Source organism: Podarcis filfolensis (assembly GCF_964270895.1).
Source record: "Podarcis filfolensis genome assembly, chromosome: 17".
Lineage (NCBI taxonomy): Eukaryota > Metazoa > Chordata > Lepidosauria > Squamata > Lacertidae > Podarcis > Podarcis filfolensis.
The window spans coordinates 37,325,719-37,345,906 of NC_139621.1; the positions used below are offsets into that span (position 1 = coordinate 37,325,719).

Here is a 20,188-nt window from a genome sequence, read left to right on the forward strand (position 1 = left end):
TCTTTTCTTTTCCTTTTTTATTATTTAGCTTTCTCTAGATATTAACTTTGTTAGGTTTTTATTGCATTATATGTTGAAAACCTTTAATAAAATTGTTTTGTGTGTTGTTGTTTTTAAAAAGAACAGCCCGAGGCTTCCCATAATATCTGCACCAAGAGCTCCCGCGTCCGCAGCACCCGCCGCGCGGCTCACAAAATCTCACGCGCACAACAGCCCGTAGAAAAGGACGTCAAATCCATTTAATGTTCCTTGTTTCCAGACATAGCACATCGCAGACATGGTTTGCGCCGCGGGAGCGCGACTAAGCAGAACGCAAGGGCGGAGAGGCGGGGGCGAAGGAGACCGCGGCTCGTTCTTCATCCCCGCACGAGGAGAGGCTCTTGCTGTCGGGGGGCAACGTGGCCTTGGGAGGGGGAGAGGCGCGCTGCCCAAATGCACTTCTGCCTGTTCAGAGAACAGAGTCCAGCCTTTAAGCCCACTTGGCACCGAGATGAGGTTCAAGTTTTGCAGGGAGGAACGGATCCAGTTTGGCTTGTGTGTGTGTAGCATGGGGAGGCAAGTCACATATACTAGGTGGCGAGGTGGGGGGGGGCCCTTCCTGAGGCAGAACCCAGGAGTAGAGGATGCAATAAGGCGGGTGCTGCCCCACTAAAGCCCACATAAGTACAGAGGGGCAGAAGAGGAGAGGAGGAGGAGGAGGAAGGAACAGACTCTCCTGATGGCCAACTTATGTAGCTGCACCTCCAGATTGCGGAGGCAGGATTGTGTGGCAGCACTCTAGCGGGGTGGGGCTCCTGGTTCCCTTCCGTCCGGCACAGCCACAGCGAGGGCATGGCTTTCCCCCACCCCCCCAACGCCACGCTCGCAACTCCTGGGCCAGGAGAGAGATGCAGAGGGGGCAGATTCCCCCCTCATTATCTTATGGAGGCATCGCTTGGGAGGTCACGATCGGACTCCTCCTTTTCCTCGCTTGGAGCTGATTCACTTTTCGAGACCGGAGTGAAAGCAGGAGATTTTCTGAAAGAAAAAAAGGGCGGGGGTCACATGCGCACTAGGGCTGTGGGGGGGGGCACACACACGGCGGGAGGGTCCAGTGGGCGCCTGTAACAAAGGCTCGCGGCGGGCAGAGAAGGAAGCACAGGAGAGTGCTCTGGAATGGAGAGGGAGTCAGTTTCTGGCTACACTGGATGCAATTGCAGGGCACAGAGAGAGGGGGGAATGGGGGGCACGTGGGGGGGCATGAGGGAGCTTCCTTGGGAACCTTGCCAAGCCCAGGGTTGGAGGGAATGGGGGGCACAGTAGGACATCCTCCCCAAGCCCAGCGCTGCACTGAATTTATTGTCCCATGAACCAGTGCCAAAAAAGCCCAGCACGTCGGCGATGCTTCTCTTTGTCCGGCCGAAGCTCTCTTTCGACGGCGACTGCGCCTGTCGGAACTGCGTCACCTTCTAGAGACACATGGCACGAAACACAACTCCTGTAAGTCTGCAAGGGGGGGTTACAGCCAATCACTCAGAATCCAGCCCAAATTTGCCTCTGCCTCCCGCCCGCCCCCCACGGACACACACACTCCCCTCCCCTCCCACAACAGGGAAGACAACCGACAAGGCCCTGCAGGAGCCCCCCCGCAACCGGTGTACCCTTCCCACAGCAAGGACTAGGGTCTGGCCTAGATCCCCGCTAGAGGAGCTCACCTGTCTCCTGACTGGGTGATGAGGCGGCGGCAAGTCTCCATCTGCACGTCCAGACCTCGCTTCATGCTACACATCTCCATGTACTCGTGCAGGTGCCGGTTCATGTCGTTCTTTGCTGTGGCCAACTCCAGCTGAGGAAGAGAGGAGTTTCAGGGGCACTCATCCTGCAAATATCAATCCAGATCCAACCCATCTCAAAAAAAAAAAAAAAAAGCCCTTTCCCATGGCTGCTGGATGCAACTCTTAACTTTATGTGATAGATAAAAGGTAAAGATAAACATAAGGGGCGCGGGTGGCGCTGTGGGTTAAACCACAGAGCCTAGGACTTGCCGATCAGAAGGTCGGCGGTTCGAATCCCCGCGAGGGGGTGAGCTCCCGTTGCTCGGTACCTGCTCCTGCCAACCTAGCAGTTCGAAAGCACGTCAAAGTGCAAGTAGATAAATAGGTACCGCTCTGGCGGGAAGGTAAATGGTGTTTCTGTGTGCTGCTGTGGTTCGCCAGAGGTGGCTTAGTCATGCTGGCCACATGACCCGGAAGCTGTACGCCAGCTCCCTCGGCCAGTAAAGCGAGATGAGTGTCACAACCCCAGAGTTGGTCACGACTGGACCTAACGGTCAGGGGTCCCTTTACCTTTTTAAAGGTAAACATAGCTGTCAACTTTTCCCTTTTCTTGCGAGGAATTCTATTTGGAATAAGGGAATTTTCCTTAAAAAAAGGGAAATGTTGACAGCTATGAAGGTAAAGGACCCCTGGACGGTTAAGTCCAGTCGAAGGCGACTATGGGGTTGTGGCGCTCATCTCGCTTTCAGGCCGAGGGAGCCGGCGTTTGTCTGCAGACAGCTTTCTGGGTCATGAGGCCAGCAAGACTAAACCGCTTCTGGCGCAACCGCAGCGGTACCTATTTATATACTTGCACTGGCATGCTTTCGAACTGCTAGGTTGGCAGGAGCTGAGAAAGAGCAACGGGAGCTCACCCCATCGCAGACTTGAACTGCCAACCTTCCCATCAGCAAGCCCAAGAGGTCCAGTGGTTTAGACCACAGCGCCACCCACTACACTGGAGCCAGGCAAATGCCAGAGAGCTTTCTACACATGCACACCCGCTTATATCTCTCTCTGTCCTGCTCTGTTGAATTTTATTATATACAGCGTTTGGGGAGACTCTGCCCAGCAAGGCCTGGCCTCTCAGTTTCTGGCAAGCAGTAGACATGGCCAGAATACAAAGACACATTTCAGACAGCCAAAAGCACATCTTGAGGGTCGGATAGAGAGTCTTGAAGGGCCACATTCAGTCCCTGGGCCTGCAATGCTCCCCCACCCCCCACTTTACTTTTCCCAGCGTAAATAAATGGCTACCCTCCATTTTCCCACAGGGAGAAGGAAATGGCTGCCCTTGGGGACAAAGCAGGCCATCCTCCCCAGAAACTGGGAGGCCAGGTCTTGCTGGGCAAAGTCTCCCCAAACACTGTATGTAATAAAATTCAATATACTGACATTTCCTCCTTACACACCCTTTTTTTGTTGTCGTAGGCATCCGTCTGCTCCAAGAGACATTGGAGTGCCTCCAGGGGTGAAGTCAAACCACTGTGTTAGCACCAGCGAATTGACCTTCCCTGGGGCGCAAGCCTTGGCAGTGTGTATGGAGGTCCTGGCACTGGCGGAGGAAGAGGGGGGTGGAGGGAGCGTACCACCCCCAGCACCACAATCCGGGTGGGGTGCCATCGCGGCTGCCCCCCCCCTGTGCACTGGGCGCCACGCCTCCGCAGGTGGTGCACCATGCCCCCAGGACATGCGCCTCAGCCCCTGAGCGGTGCGCCACACCCCTGGGACGTGCACCAGCCCCCGCCTGTTCTCTGCCTCCAGTGCTGGAGCACGAAGCTCCCTACTGGGTCCTGGGCTGCCCAGGTGACAAGACCCTCCCCTTGCCCTCGCTGATGGGGTCCAAAGGAAAGTACAGCAATATAGAATCATAGAATCATAGAATCATAGAGTTGGAAGAGACCACAAGGGCCATCGAGTCCAACCCCCTGCCAAGCAGGAAACACCATCAGAGCACTCCTGACATATGGTTGTCAAGCCTCTGCTTAAAGACCTCCAAAGAAGGAGACTCCACCACACTCCTTGGCAGCAAATTCCACTGTCGAACTGCTCTTACTGTCAGGAAGTTCTTCCTAATGTTTAGGTGGAATCTTCTTTCTTGTAGTTTGGATCCATTGCTCCGTGTCCGCTTCTCCGGAGCAGCAGAAAACAACCTTTCTCCCTCCTCTATGTGACATCCTTTTATATATTTGAACATGGCTATCATATCACCCCTTAACCTCCTCTTCTCCAGGCTAAACATGCCCAGCTCCCTTAGCCGTTCCTCATAAGGCATCGTTTCCAGGCCTTTGACCATTTTGGTTGCCCTCCTCTGGACACGTTCCAGTTTGTCAGCGTCCTTCTTGAACTGTGGTGCCCAGAACTGGACACAGTACTCCAGGTGAGGTCTGACCAGAGCAGAATACAGTGGCACTATTACTTCCCTTGATCTAGATGCTATACTCCTATTGATGCAGCCCAGAATTGCATTGGCTTTTTTAGCTGCCGCGTCACACTGTTGGCTCATGTCAAGTTTGTGGTCAACCAAGACTCCTAGATCCTTTTCACATGTACTGCTCTCAAGCCAGGTGTCACCCATCTTGTATTTGTGCCTCTCATTTTTTTTGCCCAAGTGCAATACTTTACATTTCTCCCTGTTAAAATTCATCTTGTTTGTTTTGGCCCAGTTCTCTAATCTGTCAAGGTCCTTTTGAAGTGTGATCCTGTCCTCTGGGGTGTTAGCCACCCCTCCCAGTTTGGTGTCATCTGCAAATTTGATCAGGATGCCCTTGAGTCCATCATCCAAGTCGTTGATAAAGATGTTGAATAAGACCGGGCCCAAGACAGAACCCTGTGGCACCCCACTAGTCACTCTTCTCCAGGATGAAGAGGAACCATTGATGAGCACCCTTTGGGTTCGGTCAGTCAGCCAGTTACAAATCCACTGAGTGGTAGCATAGTCAAGACCGCATTTTACCAGCTTCTTTACAAGAATATCATGGGGCACCTTGTCAAATGCCTTGCTGAAATCAAGGTAGGCTACATCCACTGCGTTCCCTTCATCTACCAGGCTTGTAATTCTGTCAAAAAACGAGATCAGGTTAGTCTGACATGACTTATTTTTCAGAAATCCATGCTGACTATTGGTGATCACAGCATTCCTTTCTAGGTGCTCACAGACTGTTTGCTTAATGATCTGCTCCAGAATCTTCCCTGGTATTGATGTCAGACTGACTGGGCGGTAATTATTTGGGTCCTCTCTTTTCCCCTTTTTGAAAATAGGGACAACATTTGCCCTCCTCCAGTCTGCCGGGACTTCGCCTGTTCTCCAGGAATTCTCAAAGATGACTGCCAGTGGTTCTGAAATCACACCTGCCAGTTCTTTTAATACTCTTGGATGCAGTTCATCTGGCCCTGGAGACTTGAATACATCTAGACTAGCCAAGTATTCTTGTACTATCTCCTTAGTTATTCTGGGCTGTGTTTCCTCTGCTGAATCATTTGCTCCAAATTCTTCAGGTCGGGCATTGTTTTCTTTATCGGAGAAGACTGAGGCAAAGAAGGCATTGAGGAGTTCAGCCCTTTCTGTGTCCCCTGTTTGCATTTCACCATCTTCTCCTCTGAGTGACCCCACTGTTTCTTTGTTCTTCCTTTTGCTACGAACATACCCATAAAAGCCTTTTTTGTTGCTTTTAACCTCTCTAGCAAGCCTGAGTTCATTCTGTGCTTTAGCTTTTCTGACTTTGTGTCTACACGTGCTGGCTATTTGTTTGAATTCCTCTTTGGTGGTTTCCCCCCTTTTCCATTTTTTGTACACATCCTTTTTTAATCTTAACTCAGTTAAAAGTTCTTTAGATAGCCACCCTGGCTTCTTTAGGCACCTCCCATGTTTCCGTCTCATTGGTATTGCCTGAAGTTGTGCTTTTACTATCTCCCTCTTAACAAACTCCCAGCCATCATGAACTCCCTTTCCTTTTAGTATTACTGTCCATGGGATCTCACCCAGCATTTCCCTAAGTTTTATGAAGTCGGCTTTCTTAAAGTCGAGAAATTGTGTCCTAGTATGCTTGGCTGCTCCTTTCCGCTGTATAGTAAACTTCAGAAGAGCATGATCACTCGCGCCTAATGATCCTTCCACTTCTACCCCACTAACCAGGTCATCAACATTGGTTAGGACCAGATCTAAAATGGCTGTTCCTCTTGTTGCTTCTCCCACTTTCTGGACAATGAAGTTGTCTGCAAGGCCAGTGAGGAATCTGTTTGACCTTATGCTCTTGGCTGAGTTTGACATCCAACAAATATCCGGGTAATTGAAGTCCCCCATTACTACTATCTCCCTTCCTTTTGCATGCTTGGCCATCTGTTCCAGGAAGGCATCATCTATGTCCTCCGTTTGGCTTGGGGATCTATAATAAACTCCCACAATGAGGTCACTGTTATTCTTCTCTCCCTTAATTTTGACCCAAATGCTCTCACTTTGGCTTTGAGGTTCTAAATCTTGGATCTCTTCACAGGTATACACATCCCTGACATATAACGCCACTCCTCCTCCTTTCTTGTCTGGTCTGTTTCTCTGAAATAGATTGTATCCCTCCATTATTACATTCCAATCGTGGGACTTATCCCACCAGGTTTCAGTGATTCCTATTATGTCATATTTAGTTTGCTGCACCAAGAGCTCAAGCTCATCTTGTTTATTTCCCATGCTTTGCGCATTAGTGTACAGACATTGAAGTCCATTAATCATTCCCCCGTGTCTCTTATTTAAGGATTTTTTCCTCCCACCACTAGGTCTGCGTGCTGTTTGCTCCATTCGGTCTATGACATTTGGATGATCATCTTCATCAATTGATAGACTCCTACCTTCAGGACCACTGTCTCCCTCCCCCACATTAGTCAGTTTAAAGCCCTCCTGATTAGGTTTCTGAGATTTTTTGCAAAAACATTCCTCCCAACCGTTGTGAGGTGCAGCCCATCGCTTGCCAGAAGTCCATCTTCAAGAAACTGCATTCCGTGATCTAAGAATCCAAACCGTTCCTGTTTACACCATTTGCGAAGCCAGTTGTTCACTTCCACTATTTTTCCCTCTCTCCCTGGGCCACGTCGTTCAACTGGGAGGACAGATGAGATGACAATTTGTGCATTTAATTGCTTCAATTTCCTGCCCAGAGCCTCGTAATCTCTTTTGATCTTCTGGAGGCTATTGCTTGCAGTGTCATTGGTTCCCACATGAACCAAGAGGAAGGGGTATTTGTCAGTGGGTTTTATGATTCCTTGCAGTCGTTCAGTTACATCTTGGATCTTAGCCCCGGGGAGACAGCACACTTCCCGAGACATCTTGTCAGGCCCACAGATAACTGCTTCTGTTCCCCTCAGTAGGGAATCCCCTATCACCACTACACGCCTCCTCTTAGGTCTGGTTGGGGTTCTTCCGTGAGCTGTCCGTTCCAAGGTCGCCTGCACATTCCCTGAGGGCTGACTTTGCTGCTCGTCTTCATATACCTGATCGACTGTAATGAGGGAGAGATCCTCAAATGGAGTCTGCTCTTCGTCTTCCATGCTAGGGGAGAGGACCTCAAAGCGATTGTGTATTTCTAAACAATCAGAGCGAACCCTGAGCCTCCTACTTCTTTGAGTCACGTTTCTCCACATATCTGGCTCCTGTGTTGGAGAACTAGCCTCCTTCTCAGGGGAGTCCCCTGTCTCCTCCTTGGTGGAGACGGTGTGCTCTGTTGTTTGGCACCACCTTGGCTGCAGGAGTTGCTGGAAGGAGGCGTACAAGGCGCCTTGTCTTAGGGACAAGTTTTAGGGACTCCTCTCTGGATTTGTGTGGGGTTTACTCCATAGCCTTTTGTTCTCCCAAAGATATGCCACAAGGCTGTGGAGGTTTAGGGTCAGAGTCTCCCTTCTCCTAGGTGGGCTACCTTCCCAGGTTGACGAGCCCCATCTGCCCCTCACTTCCCTCAGCAGCGCATGTAGAAAACGCCAATTCGACCCTTAGGCCCACTCTTGGTCTCATTCGCTCAATCTGCAGCAGACTGTCTTTGCAGGCAGGGGAAGCCCCTAACCCACCGAGGGTTCGAGACCCACCGAACCACAACATTGGATATTAAGCTAATAAAGTTCCTTGTTATTTGTGCCTAACAAGCAGGTGCTACAAAACAGGTGGAAAACTAACAGGCTATTTGTTCCTAATAAGAAGGAAGGGAGGGAAACAAAAGGGGAAGCAGCTGGGAATACGACAATTCCAAACTACAATTTATAGCTGAATTGAGAAGCAGGAAGTCTTTTGGGAGTGAGATCTGTCTGCCCCTCACTGTATAATCCCTGAGATATACAAGCCCTTTCTTCCATTCTGTACTATCAAAGGCAGTGAGGAGAAGGAGTGTTATATGCGGAAAACATAAAGGCCCGAGTAGATACACAGAACAAAGCTGCCCCTTTCCCTGGACTCCATTATTCACCCAAGAACTTGGGAGGGAGGCAATGGGATTCCCTCTGCCCAATGATCTATGCAATTTGCCAGATGTTGGGACGGGCTTTGGTATAATCTTTCACACTATGGCCCCCTGTGTGAGGCCAAAATTTGGCTCCCCCAAATGGATCTTCTCAATTGCGAATCTTCTCAATTTTGCACCCCTTTGGCTTGGTGCCCTGTGAGGGTGAACCACCCTAAATTTGGCGCTGCAAGATGCCACCGACGCCCCACCTTAGGTGCCCCCCTGAGCTGAGCCAGCTCCCCCCCCGCATCAAGCCATGTGACAATCTAACCCTGATCCCCACAGGTCTCCTTCCTTTTCTGGAGGTGGCAGGGAGCTAATACTTCATCTCCAGCATTTATTTCCCTGCACACTCTTCTTTCCCCCACCTCGATTTGGTCGATGGTTTCCTGATATTCCTTCTCCCTGCTTTTGAAGAGCGATTCTGTGTCCTTGATCACTTTCTCCAAACTGTCGTCCGGCTGCTGGCAAGGAAGGTGGCAGCGACCCCAAAAAGAAAGAAAGAAAGAGAAGTTGCCGTCCATCAGTGACACAGGTTGCAAAACAACATGGCGTCCATCACCGCAGAAGGAGGACAGGCTACAGAGCGCATGATGTTCACAGCCTCACTTACAGTGCGTTGACAGAGTTCGTCCCTCCACTTGAGAGTCAGGGGGCCATCTGGGGAGCGGGGCCCAAGGGGCCTCGTCCCCCCTCCAAAATTTTCAAGGAGGGGACCGGGCCCCCTCAATATCCCACAGCGACGTGCGCACACCACACAACATGCTCACATCATGCGCGCAAGCTGTGCAGTGCATGCACATGGCATGAGCACCTCTCACGGCGCGGCCCCCTCCATTGCGGAGGCAAGCCGGCACATCTGCTGAGAGCACATAGTGGCACAGAGGGCAGGAGCCAAACAACCCATGGTATTAGCTGAAGGAAGCTTCATTGGGTGTCAGGGAATGGTCTGAACAGGAGGAGTGGGAAGGGTATCCTCAGCCAGATCAGCTTCTCTCAGAGGAGGAGGAGGCGAACGATTTGCCCCCCTTCTCCCCAGCAGTTTCAGTAGGAGAGAGGGGAGAATGCTGCACAGCCTCCCCAGGAGTTGCCGAGCTACGAGATAGTGGAAGAAGAGGGAAAAAGGAGGGAACAGCCAGCAGAGACTTCCCTAGAGAGCCTGGGCCATCCCCGCTCCTCTCGGGCTCGCAGGTCCAGCCGTATTAGAGAACAGAGAATGCAGAGGGGTGAAACTTCTCGTTGGCGCCTGGGATGTTGCTGGGGACAGAAGGGGAAGGGCTCAGAGTAGCCAACACCTCTATTTGTGGAGAGACATGGATTCTAGCTTTGCAACCAGATGACTGAATTCAAAGGACTATAAAATACAAACTGCTTGTGATTCTTGCCTATGAAGCTACCAGGGGAGGAGAGAACTCTCCACGCCTGACATTGGGTTTCTTTTAATCTGGAGGGATTTGCTCCCAATCCAGATCTGGGACATTTCTGTGGAGAGAAATTGCGAGAAGAAATTGCGAAAAGTGAGGTTACAGGGAACCAGGCAGAGGGCCTTCTCGGTAGTGGCCCCGCCCTGTGGAACACCCTCCCATCAGATGTCAAGGAAATAAGCAACTATCCTACTTTTAAAGGACATCTGAAGGCAGCCCTGTTTAGGGAAGTTTTTAATACTTAATGCTGTATTGTTTTTAACACTCTATTGGGAGCTGCCCAGAGTGGCTGGGAAAACTCAGCCAGATGGGCGGGGTATAAATAATAAATTATTCTTATTATTCTTCTTACACATGCGCACAGGCAAATCCCATGCCTGTGGTTTGCAGTGGAAGAAAAAGAGGTCCAATAGGCCTTTTTTTGCAAAGGGCCCAAATTGGATCAGGGTTTTTGACCTTCTCCTCTGCCGTGGTCCTGATCCAGAAAGCGTTTCCTATGCTTGCAACTTGCATTGCAAAACAGGCCTCTTTGCTTTAATTGGAACTTTTCCTAATGCATGTTGCCTGTGAAATAGGCTTGGTCTGGATCAGGACCATAGTTTGAAGCAAAGAGATAACCCCCCCCCCATCTTTCAGTGTGAGGTCTCATTCTGGATTGGCTGGCAAGTTGTGAACAAAAACTACCCCCTGCCCATGGCACACCCTCTGCTGCCCCCTTTCTGTGTACCAACAGTGATGGAGACTGTTCCTTTCTCTTTCCCCCCCTTCATTTTTAGGGCAGCTGGGGCTGTTGGCCTGCTGGGAAACAGAGCCCAGGCCTCTGGCAGCCCTGCCCTCTTCACTTGCTGTGAAGGCATCTAGGCCCGTTTTGGGGGCACAGAGGAATTAAGCAGGAAAGAAGGAAACAGAGGTTGGACACACTGAAAAAGGGAAAAAAGTGTGAAGGGGGAACTAAATTGGGAGATGCACAAAAGGTAGAGGCTGCCACAGCAGTGTGCATTGCATGAGGTAAATTGTACTCTACAACACAGAGTGCAGTGCTTTTTTCCTGGAGGGACGAAGGATTACTCGTACCCCTAAACATTTTGTGAATCTAACGGAAGAAGAAACTAATTTTTTTTTAATTGTTTCTTTTCTAGCACGGTGAATCGTCAGTTCCATTGCTAACCCCGATGGCATTTCCTTTCCCGGTGTTTCCCGAGTCTCAGACAGAAGCGAGCGTTTAATGTGTGAAGCAGTGTGGAATGTGGATGTGTGGTGTTTTACTGATGAAAGTTTGGCCTCACTGAGGAGCAGTATTTCAGTATGAGTAGGAAAATTACTATTTTTCATCATCACAGCCAGCAAAGAAGTGTAAAGTTAAGGATGACTCTGTAAAAACAAAAGATGGGACAATGGTGTTGTGTGATACAGCGTCGTTTGTGGACAACGTGGAGATTTGAACTATAAAATGGTGATTTTTCTTGAGTACCCCAAACACTTTTTTAGGGGGGGGAAAGCGTGAGAAGGGCAACTGTTATTCCAGCATGGAGTGCGCTTCTAATGTTGTGTACCTTCAGCCTTAGTGGGCCAGAGTTTGACAGCACCTGCTTCAAGATCTGTGGGCAAAACCTCCAAACGCAAGGCTTTGCCCTGTGGCCAGGCCTCACACCCTGCTTAGCTCACTGTTTAGGGAAGCTTTTAATGTTTAATAGATTATTGTATTTTAATATTCTGTTGGAAGCCGCCCAGAGTGGCTGGGGAAACCCAGCGGGGTATAAATAATAAATAATAATTGTTGTTATGTACTGAAGTTCTCACCCTGGGTCAGCAGGGGGATACTGTAGATAGTTATGCAAATAAGGGATCGAGACGTTCAGTGATTGGATAGTTTTAGAAAACTGTTACAGTTACGTTGTACTGGAGCTCTATATAAGCAGGCTGGCTGAACCCTTCAGTTCAGTTCTGTTCTGGCCTGTGAATAAACAAGAGCTTTTTGAAGAATCGCTGTGTCATCTGATATTTTCACCCACAACTTAACAATTATAATTATTATTATTATTACTGTCCCTTCCTTAAGAAGCAAAACAAGGACACCTTCTTCTGCAAACCAAGGGAACCTATGAATCCCTTGGCCAAGAATTCTGACTGGTTTGGGTTTGGTTTTGTGCGCAACCTTCAAGCACGACTCAAAGCACCCACTCAACAACAATGGAGAAGGTCTTGTACGCTGACAAGAGGAGGAGCTCCAAAGAGGCCACTCGCTTACCTCCCCCTGTGCTTCAGCTGCAGCGATAGCATAGCCAGAGAAATCCTCCCACAGCAGCAGCGTTTCTTCAGTCTCCTCCCAGGTGAGGCTGTCGCAGTCATCTTCAAAGTCATACTCCCTCCTGGGGACAAAGGAACCGCATTATCAGCAAAGAGACGGTGGGCAGGCAGGCCCAGAAGCAATAGGAGGAGAGACTTGGCTACATTTCCGTACTGGGACTGGCTTGCGAGAGACCATCCCAGCAACTTCAGTTCTGGGAGCGGCCATCTTAGATGTCCTCGATCGGATCCCCAAGAAAGATGTTAAAAAAAATTTGTATGCCACAACTGCTGCTCATATTTTGTTAGCTAAAAAGTGGAAAACCCAAGAATTACCAACAATAGAAGAATGGCAGATGAAGATGATGGATTTTTCGGAGCTAGCCGACCTAACCGGAAAAGTCCGTGACTAGAAGGAGGAGGAGTATCAGGAAGAGTGGAATAAATTTAATGATTATCTAGTTAAATTTGTTAAGTTAAATTAACTGAAAATAGCTTGCAGATACTTAAGTGGCTTAGGATTTTATTTATGTTAAGTGATGAATTGTGGAACACAGGAGTGCCTGGCGTGCCCTGGTCCATGGGGTCACGAAGAGTCGGACACGACTAAACGACTAAACGACAACAAGTGATGAATTAATATGTTTAATTCCATAAGGTGAAGATTTAAGGATGTTAATGTTTAAGTTAAATTTCATGAGAATTGGGATTTGGAAAACCGTTAAAAGGACATGCAATGAAATTCAACTAAGGGGAAGCAAGGAAGTCACTTAACAAAGTTAATAAGTGTAATTTTCAATAAGGCTATGATTTATGTTTGTTTGTCTTGTGTGTTTGTTTGTTTGTTTGTTTATAATACTGTGAAAACTAATAAAAAAATTTTTTTTGGGGAAAAAGATGTTCTCGATTGGATGCTAGGTCCAGCGGCCAAGACAGCTGCACCACCACCACCCCCTTCCTCCTTCAGGCAGTCCTTCATGCGAGAAAGCTGGTTTCATCTAGCAAATGAAGGCTTCATAGATGTGGCATTTGGATGGCATTTAGTCACTAATTTAGGGCAGGTGTCCCAAGAATGATTGTGACGATAAGGCAGACTGCAAGGAAGCCCTTTGCCTTTTTTGAAAGCACATGAGACAGCTAAATAATAATAATAATAATAATAATAATAATAATAATAATAATAATTTATACCCTGCCCATCTGGGTGGGTTTCCCGAGCCACTCTGGGTGGCTCCCAACAAAATATTAAAAACACAATAAAACATCAAACACTAAAAACTTCCCTAAACAGGGTTGCCTTCAGATGTCTTCTAAAAGTCAGACAGTTGTTTATTTCCTTGACATCTGATGGGAGGACGTTCCACATAGGGTTGCCAATACCAAGAAGGCCCTCTGCCTGTTTCCCTGTAACCTCACTTCCTGCAGTGAGGGAACTGCCAAAAGGCCCTCGGCGCTGGACCTCAGTGTCCGGGCTGAACGATGGGGGTGGAGACGCTCCTTCAGGTATACTGAGCTGAGGCCATTTAGGGTTTTAAAGGTCAGCACCATCACTTTGAATTGTGCTTGGAAACGTACTGGGAGCCAATGTAGGTCTTTCAGGACCAGTGTAATATGGTCTCGGCAGCCATTCCCAGTCACCAGTCTAGCTGCCGCATTCTGGAGTTTCTGGGTCACCTTCAATGGTAGCCCCATGTAATGCTCTTATAAGACTATCCCCAGGATTATTCCTCCTTTAAATTAAAAAAGGGAGCAAAACGTAACCACAAGGGTAGCACAATGTGGTGATGTCTAGATGTTGTCGGACTCCAACTCCCATCAGCCATGGACAGGCATGATGGGAGTTGTGGTCTGGCAATCTCAGCGTATAGCCACAGAGGATCACAGAATTCTGTTTCGTTCCCCCACACCCCAGGCTGGGTTAGCAATCCCTAACCAGTAACCTAAGGTCCGTATAGTTAAAGCTATGGTTTTCCCAGTAGTGATGTACGGAAGTGAGAGCTGGACCATAAAGAAGGCTGATCGCCGAATAATTGATGCTTTTGAATTCTGGTGCTGGAGGAGACTCTTGAGAGTCCCATGGATTGCAAGAAGATCAAACCTCTCCATTCTGAAGGAAATGAGCCCTGAGTGCTCACTGGAAGGACAGATCCTGAAGCTGAGGCTCCAAGACTTTGGCCACCTCATGAGAAGAGAAGACTCCCTGGAAAAGACCCTGATGTTGGGAAAGATGGAGGGCACAAGGAGAAGGGGATGACAGAGGACGAGATGGTTGGACAGTGTTCTCGAAGCTACCAGCATGAGTTTGACCAAACTGCGGGAGACAGTGGAAGACAGAAGTGCCTGGCGTGCTCTGGTCCAGGGGGTCACGAAGAGTCAGACACGACTAAATGACTAAACAACAACAAACCAGTAACTTGGCCCTACTAGAAGGTAACTCCAGAAGCAAGGGATAAACTCACAGCTGGTTCAGCATCCTCTGCATCTCCTCATTGATGCTCATGGCTGTGGTCTCATCCTCTTCCTCCTCCTCGAGTTTTTTGGAAGTCTCGCTCTCGGAGAGGGAGGTGTCCTCGTCGCTGACCAGCTTCCTCTCCCGCTTCCGCCCCATCGTGGCTGGGACCTTAATGGGAGACAAGTGCAGAGACTACAGAACGAGGTCGGGTTGGAGGTCGGAGGTGGGTGGGTGGAAAGAGATGGGAGGGGGAATGGGGTGGTGTAGGGTGATGTGGAGAGAGAGAGAGAGAAAGAAGGAAGGAAGAGAGCAAAAGAGAGAAACAGAGAGATCGAGAGAGAGGAGAGAGAGAGACGGGCTTATTATGACCAGGTTAAAGATGGTGCGATGGCTAAAATGCAATTTTTAGAAACCTCTATTTTTTTAAATTAAAAACTAAGCAATGGAAAGATGATGAGGGTTCACAGTAAAGGGAACTCCAATCACACCCCAAAGATGGCGTCGGGAAGACAAGATTAAGACAGAGGTGCCCAGAAGGAAAAAGAGGAAAATGCCGGGAATTACAGTTAAATTATTTTACAGAAAAGCTTCTAACTCGCATAGTTTTCCAGCTCAATGAAGAAAAGAAACAAACAACAACTAACCAACTGATTCTATAGGGGAAGCAAGAGAAAGAAGAGTGAGTGAGTGAATAAGACAAAGAAAGAGAGAGAGAAAGGGGGCGGGGAGGAGAGGGGAGAGACGGTGTTAGAGAGACACACACACAAACACTTCCACCATGTCTCCCTCTCCGGCTGCTTCCCTGACGGGGCCTGCCAAGAGACTGAGGTGGGGGGCCCTGAAGAGATGATGACAGGGACCAGGGGTGGGGTGGGGGTACAGGGTTCCTACCACACATCCTCACAGAGGGTCTCGTGAAGGCTAGCCTCTAACTGCCTGCTGGTTTTCCCCAGGGGACTGAGGTGAATACATGGAATGAGGTTTGGGTGGCAGGGGGGTTCCGTTCCCCCTGGGAAAGGTGGGGGGGCGCTGTGGCCCTTCCCCACAGGGGGGACGTGGGGCTGGGGCCTCTCACCTGAAACATTTTGATCATGTCCTCGCAGTTGCGCTGCTGGGCGACGTCGCACAGTTTAGCCGTGATGTCGATGCGCCGACAGATGTCCATGTCCACTTTCATGGCTTTCTCTTGGATTTTGGTATCGAGCTCGGTAAGATTCTGGCCCAGCGCACAAGAAAAAGAGGAGGGGGGGGGGAAGAAAGGAAAGTTAGGGATCATTACGTAAGGTCCTCTGTACCCTTATGAACGGACTGCTTGCAGACAGAGGCTTTGTTTGGATCAATGTGACAATACAGGGGGCCCTCTGGATACAAATTAAATTCATTCTGGGGGTCCGTCCGCAACCCAAAAAGTCCGTAGGCAGAGGCATTCCTTCTGCGAATGTGCACGGTGCAATTGAGCACTTCTCAATTCGGGTTCCTTTTGCTGAAGCCGGGAGAGCAAGAGTCTCCTGGCTTCAGCAGAGAGGGAGAGCTGCGCAGAGCCCCTTCAGCGAAGCGGGAGGAGAAATGGAAGGGGCTCCGTTTCTCCTGCCGCTTCGCTGAAGGGGCGCTGAGCAGAGAGGGGGAGATATTTTTTTTTCTTGTTCTCCCCCTCTAAAACAAGGTGCGTCCTATGGTCGGGTGCGTCCTATAGAGCAAAAAATACGGTATATGATTTTTAAAATTTAAATCGGAATTTTTTGTTAACTGGTGTTTGTTAACAGATGTGGTTAAACAATTAAAAAAAACTTAGACTGAGTTTTAGCACACATTAAAAACTTAAACAAATCCTTATTTATATATATAGCCTTTGGACTATAATGTAACTATAATGTAACTTAAAGAGAAAACTATCTTTAGAAAGATTTTTCCTCCAAAAGCATTTTATTTTAAAAATCCGATTCAAATTTAAATATTTTTTTAAAATCTGATATTTTTTTTTTTTAAAGCATTGATTTTTATCCACTCTGCCTGGTTGTCAAGATGATACCAGCAAGAATGAGTCTGTCTGTAAAAAAAAAGAAAGATTTAAATCGATTTGATGCAAATCAAATCCACCCTGCTGTGGACTACGCCAGTTTACATGTCTACATTTGCCAGCCATCTGTGGTCCAAAATAAACCAGGGTGCACATTTGGGGATGCAGTACATAGACTCACATTGCTCATCAGCCCCTTGAAAACGACCAGCTCTGCTTTAAGCTGCTCCACCTTCATCGCCAGCTCTTCCTGACACGCTTCTGCTTCTTGGGCCTCCTAGGGGAGAGGTAGACATATAGACAGGTCAGCGCTTGGAGAGACCCAGGCCTGGGGCGCAGGGAGTCGGAGGGGAAGGGGTGATGCTCACCTCGTGCAGCTCAGTCACTCGGTCTTGCAGCTGAACGCGCAACGTATACTCCTCTTCCCACCTGGCGAGACAAACAGATCAAAGACATGGCAATTTGTTTTTGCACCGGGCTCTGCTGGGAGGAGGGACGTGGGGGGCACTGTGGGTTAAACCACAGAACCTAGGACTTGCCAATCAGAAGGTCGGCGGTTCGAATCCCCGTGACGGGGTGAGCTCCCGTTGCTCAGTCCCTGCTCCTGCCAACCTAGCAGTTTGAAAGCACGTCAAAGTGCAAGTAGATAAATAGGTACCGCTGCGGCAGGAAGATAAACAGCCTTTCCGTGCACTCTGATTTCCATCACGGAGTCTCCAGCGGGAAGGTAAACGGCGTTTCCGTGCGCTGCTCTGGTTCGCCAGAAGCAGCTTAGTCATGCTGGCCAGATGACCCGGAAGCTGTACACCGGCTCCCTCGGCCAATAAATCGAGATGAGCGCCGCAACCCCAGAGTCGGCCACGACTGGACCTAACGGTCAGGGGTCCCTTTACCTTTAGTATTCCTACACTGGGGACGTGGGTGGCGCTGTGGTTTAAACCACAGAGCCTAGGACTTGCCGATCAGAAGGTCGGTGGTTCGAATCCCAGCGACGGGGTGAGCTCCCGTTGCTCAGTCCCTGCTGCTGCCAACCTAGCAGTTCGAAAGCACACCAAAGTGCAAGTAGATAAATAGGTACCACTCCAGTGGGAAGGTAAATGGTGTTTCCGTGCGCTGCTCTGGACCTAATGGTCAGGGGTCCCTTTATCTTTACTGCTGGGAGGACATTTGCAACCCTCCCTCTGGCGAAACCGGTGCTGGCACAGTAAGTTTTGCACGGGATTTGTGCTACGCGGGAGGGACTGGCACGGAAGCAGAGGCACCCCCTGGAATGTGCCGCAGTGACAGCTGGCAGGCTTTGCCACACAGGCTTTTAACCCCGCTGCTCTGAATTCATATCCCAGCGGCCGAAAACCGAAGAGAGCGACCACAAACTATGTTTAGCAACTGCAAGAGACTCGCTACCCCAGAATAAACCACATCGACAGATGAGCCCTGCCTCTCCTTCCATTGCTCTACAGGATCGGGCCGCTGGGTATGTCTAACCTCATCAGTTTTGGGGCAGCCCAAGGCTTGCATTCCCTCTTCCTTCCTTCACAACTATAGCTGGCACTCAGCTGTCCCCCGGCCTTGCGAGTGGCATTTTACTGCTGCCAGATAGCTATGCATGGACGTGCACTACACAGGGATTCATATAGCTATGGGGATATATTTGAACAGGTAATGGCGGAAGATACATGGGAAAACAAATGTCAAAAGATTTTGAATAAATGGACAAGTTATAGGAACTGGATAGCACGGGGGGAAGCCAACCCAAGCATCCAAATTAGAATGAATGATCTGTGCACATGGTTAAAGATCTGAACAAGTTTTGGGGAGAGGGGTTAAAGGGGAGGGAGGAAGGGGAAGAAAAAAATTAGGATAAATGAGCAGGGACAAAAGTATATACTGTTATGTGTAACTAATAGGAGGAGGATTTCGATGCATGTTATTGTTTCGATTTTCGACTGAATGATATATATTTTTTTGTAAGTTATTCGACATCCCTGGATGAAAGTGTGATCATAAAGAATGGGGAAATAAATAAATAAATAATATATAGCTATGGGGTCAAGTTCTAGGCCCCCCCCAAGCCTCCACCAGCTTGGGCAGCAGCGGGGGTGGGAGGGGGGAATCCAACTAACACACAGTCCCACTGGGAGAAAAGCCCAGCGCCCTGTTGGTGATGCAAACTGTCCTCCCCAGTCACAATATCAAACATTTGAGGACCAAAGAGGGTGTGTGTGTGTGTGTGCTGGTAACTCCCTCATCAGCGGATCTGCATGGATCAACTGTGGGAAGTGTGTGTCTGCTGCAAGCATATTTGAAAGAGAGAATGTATGTGGGCTGAGCGATATATCGTCCAAAACCGGTTTGAAGTCCGTACCTGTCATTTAAATTTGACTCAGTATTGATCCAATGTAGATTCCGATGTATAGTTAGCGGAGTAAAGACTTAAACACGTTGCAGGACACCCCCCAAAACTGACTAGATAAATAAATGTATAAAGGTGGAATCTTTGCATTGCAAGTAACAGAACCTTGCTTTTCTTGTTGCAGAATGTGGCTTACCTAGTCCAAAATTTAAAGAAAACAGGAGCTTGGATGCTGTTCCTTTAATACGGCAATATTTTGAAAATAAAATTGGGGCGGCGATGGGGTGGAGAGAAATTAACATCAAACATATTTCCATAGTAAAAATTAATCATTTCAGCATAAAATGGCCCAGTTTGCACTAAATGCCAAACCAAACTATGGCCTGGCAAAAATGAAACAGGTTTCAAAAATATTGCTGTTGCTTTGCTAGTCCAGCTGCCGCCGCATTACTGTTTCTTAAACCATTATTATTATTATTATTATTATTATTATTATTATTATTATTATTACTATTTATTAGCATTCCACCCAAACTGAGCTCATGACTTATCTCATTCCAGATAAATCAAGAACTGTAGCCCAGGTTCGTTCTATGGTTTACTGTTCCTGGGGAACATAAACCAGGAATCTGGGTTGACACAAAGCAGTGCAACAGCAGGACAAGAGAAGGAGCAACGTGGCCAGAATCCTCCCTCCAGAGGCCCATATCTCATGTGCAACAAGAAAGAGCAGTAGAAGTATTGCATTTCTGTATCATTTCGTTTTAGGGAAGTAGGTTGGTTTAAAAGCAGGAGGAACACAAAATGTTAAGATTTCCACAAAAACATTCTGGTTGTAAATCTTTGGCTGCTGCTATAGAAACCATCCGTCCACAGCTGCACTGGCCTGGGCTGCTCTAGCAAGCCTACTGAGGTTTATCATTGCAAGAAGTTTTGCAATACTGCAGTTGAGTGGGACAGCTCACGTTGCTGTCCTGCCAAAGAGCCGCTCTGGGGTTTCACTGCAAACTGAACGGCAGGGCATACCTTAAAGAAACACCCTTATGCTTTCCTAACTTGAGCCGCTCCAGCAAAGATATGCTAGTTCATTCTACGCCCTTCAGATCTACTCAGCCACTGATGCTCAACATGTTGCATGTGGTTGGTGGAAAGAAGGTTGCACTTAGTGCATGGATAGCTCAGTTGGATAGAGCGTGGTGCTGATAACGCCAAGGTTGCAGGTTTGATCCTTGTGTGGGACAGTTGCATATTCCTGCCTTGCCGGGGGTTGGACTAGATGACCCTCAGGTCCCTTTCCAACTCTACACTTCCATGATTCCTTATGAACAATACCACAAAATATCTGTGAGGAAGCAACTGAATCATAAAGTGCAGAGTGGGAAGG

The 20,188-nt window shown here is 48.6% G+C and overlaps 1 protein-coding gene across 5 annotated transcripts in view; it reads right to left on the reverse strand.

Annotated features, from left to right (window-relative positions):
- Nucleotides 1–217: 217 nt before the first annotated feature.
- IFFO1 (intermediate filament family orphan 1) overlaps nt 218–20,188 on the reverse strand; it is a 32,396-nt gene continuing 12,425 nt past the window's right edge. Inside the window, exons 2-9 of one of the 5 annotated variants that reach the window (XM_083593468.1) lie at nt 16,820–16,880; nt 16,633–16,728; nt 15,510–15,650; nt 14,442–14,626; nt 11,945–12,065; nt 8,641–8,736; nt 1,695–1,825; nt 218–1,017 (exon numbers count right to left, since the gene is read on the reverse strand). In XM_083593468.1, coding sequence (XP_083449594.1) covers nt 915–1,017; nt 1,695–1,825; nt 8,641–8,736; nt 11,945–12,065; nt 14,442–14,626; nt 15,510–15,650; nt 16,633–16,728; nt 16,820–16,880 — 934 coding nt within the window. In that variant the 3' untranslated portion in view covers nt 218–914. The other 4 variants (XM_083593471.1, XM_083593470.1, XM_083593469.1 and 1 more) reach the window with 4 other exon arrangements.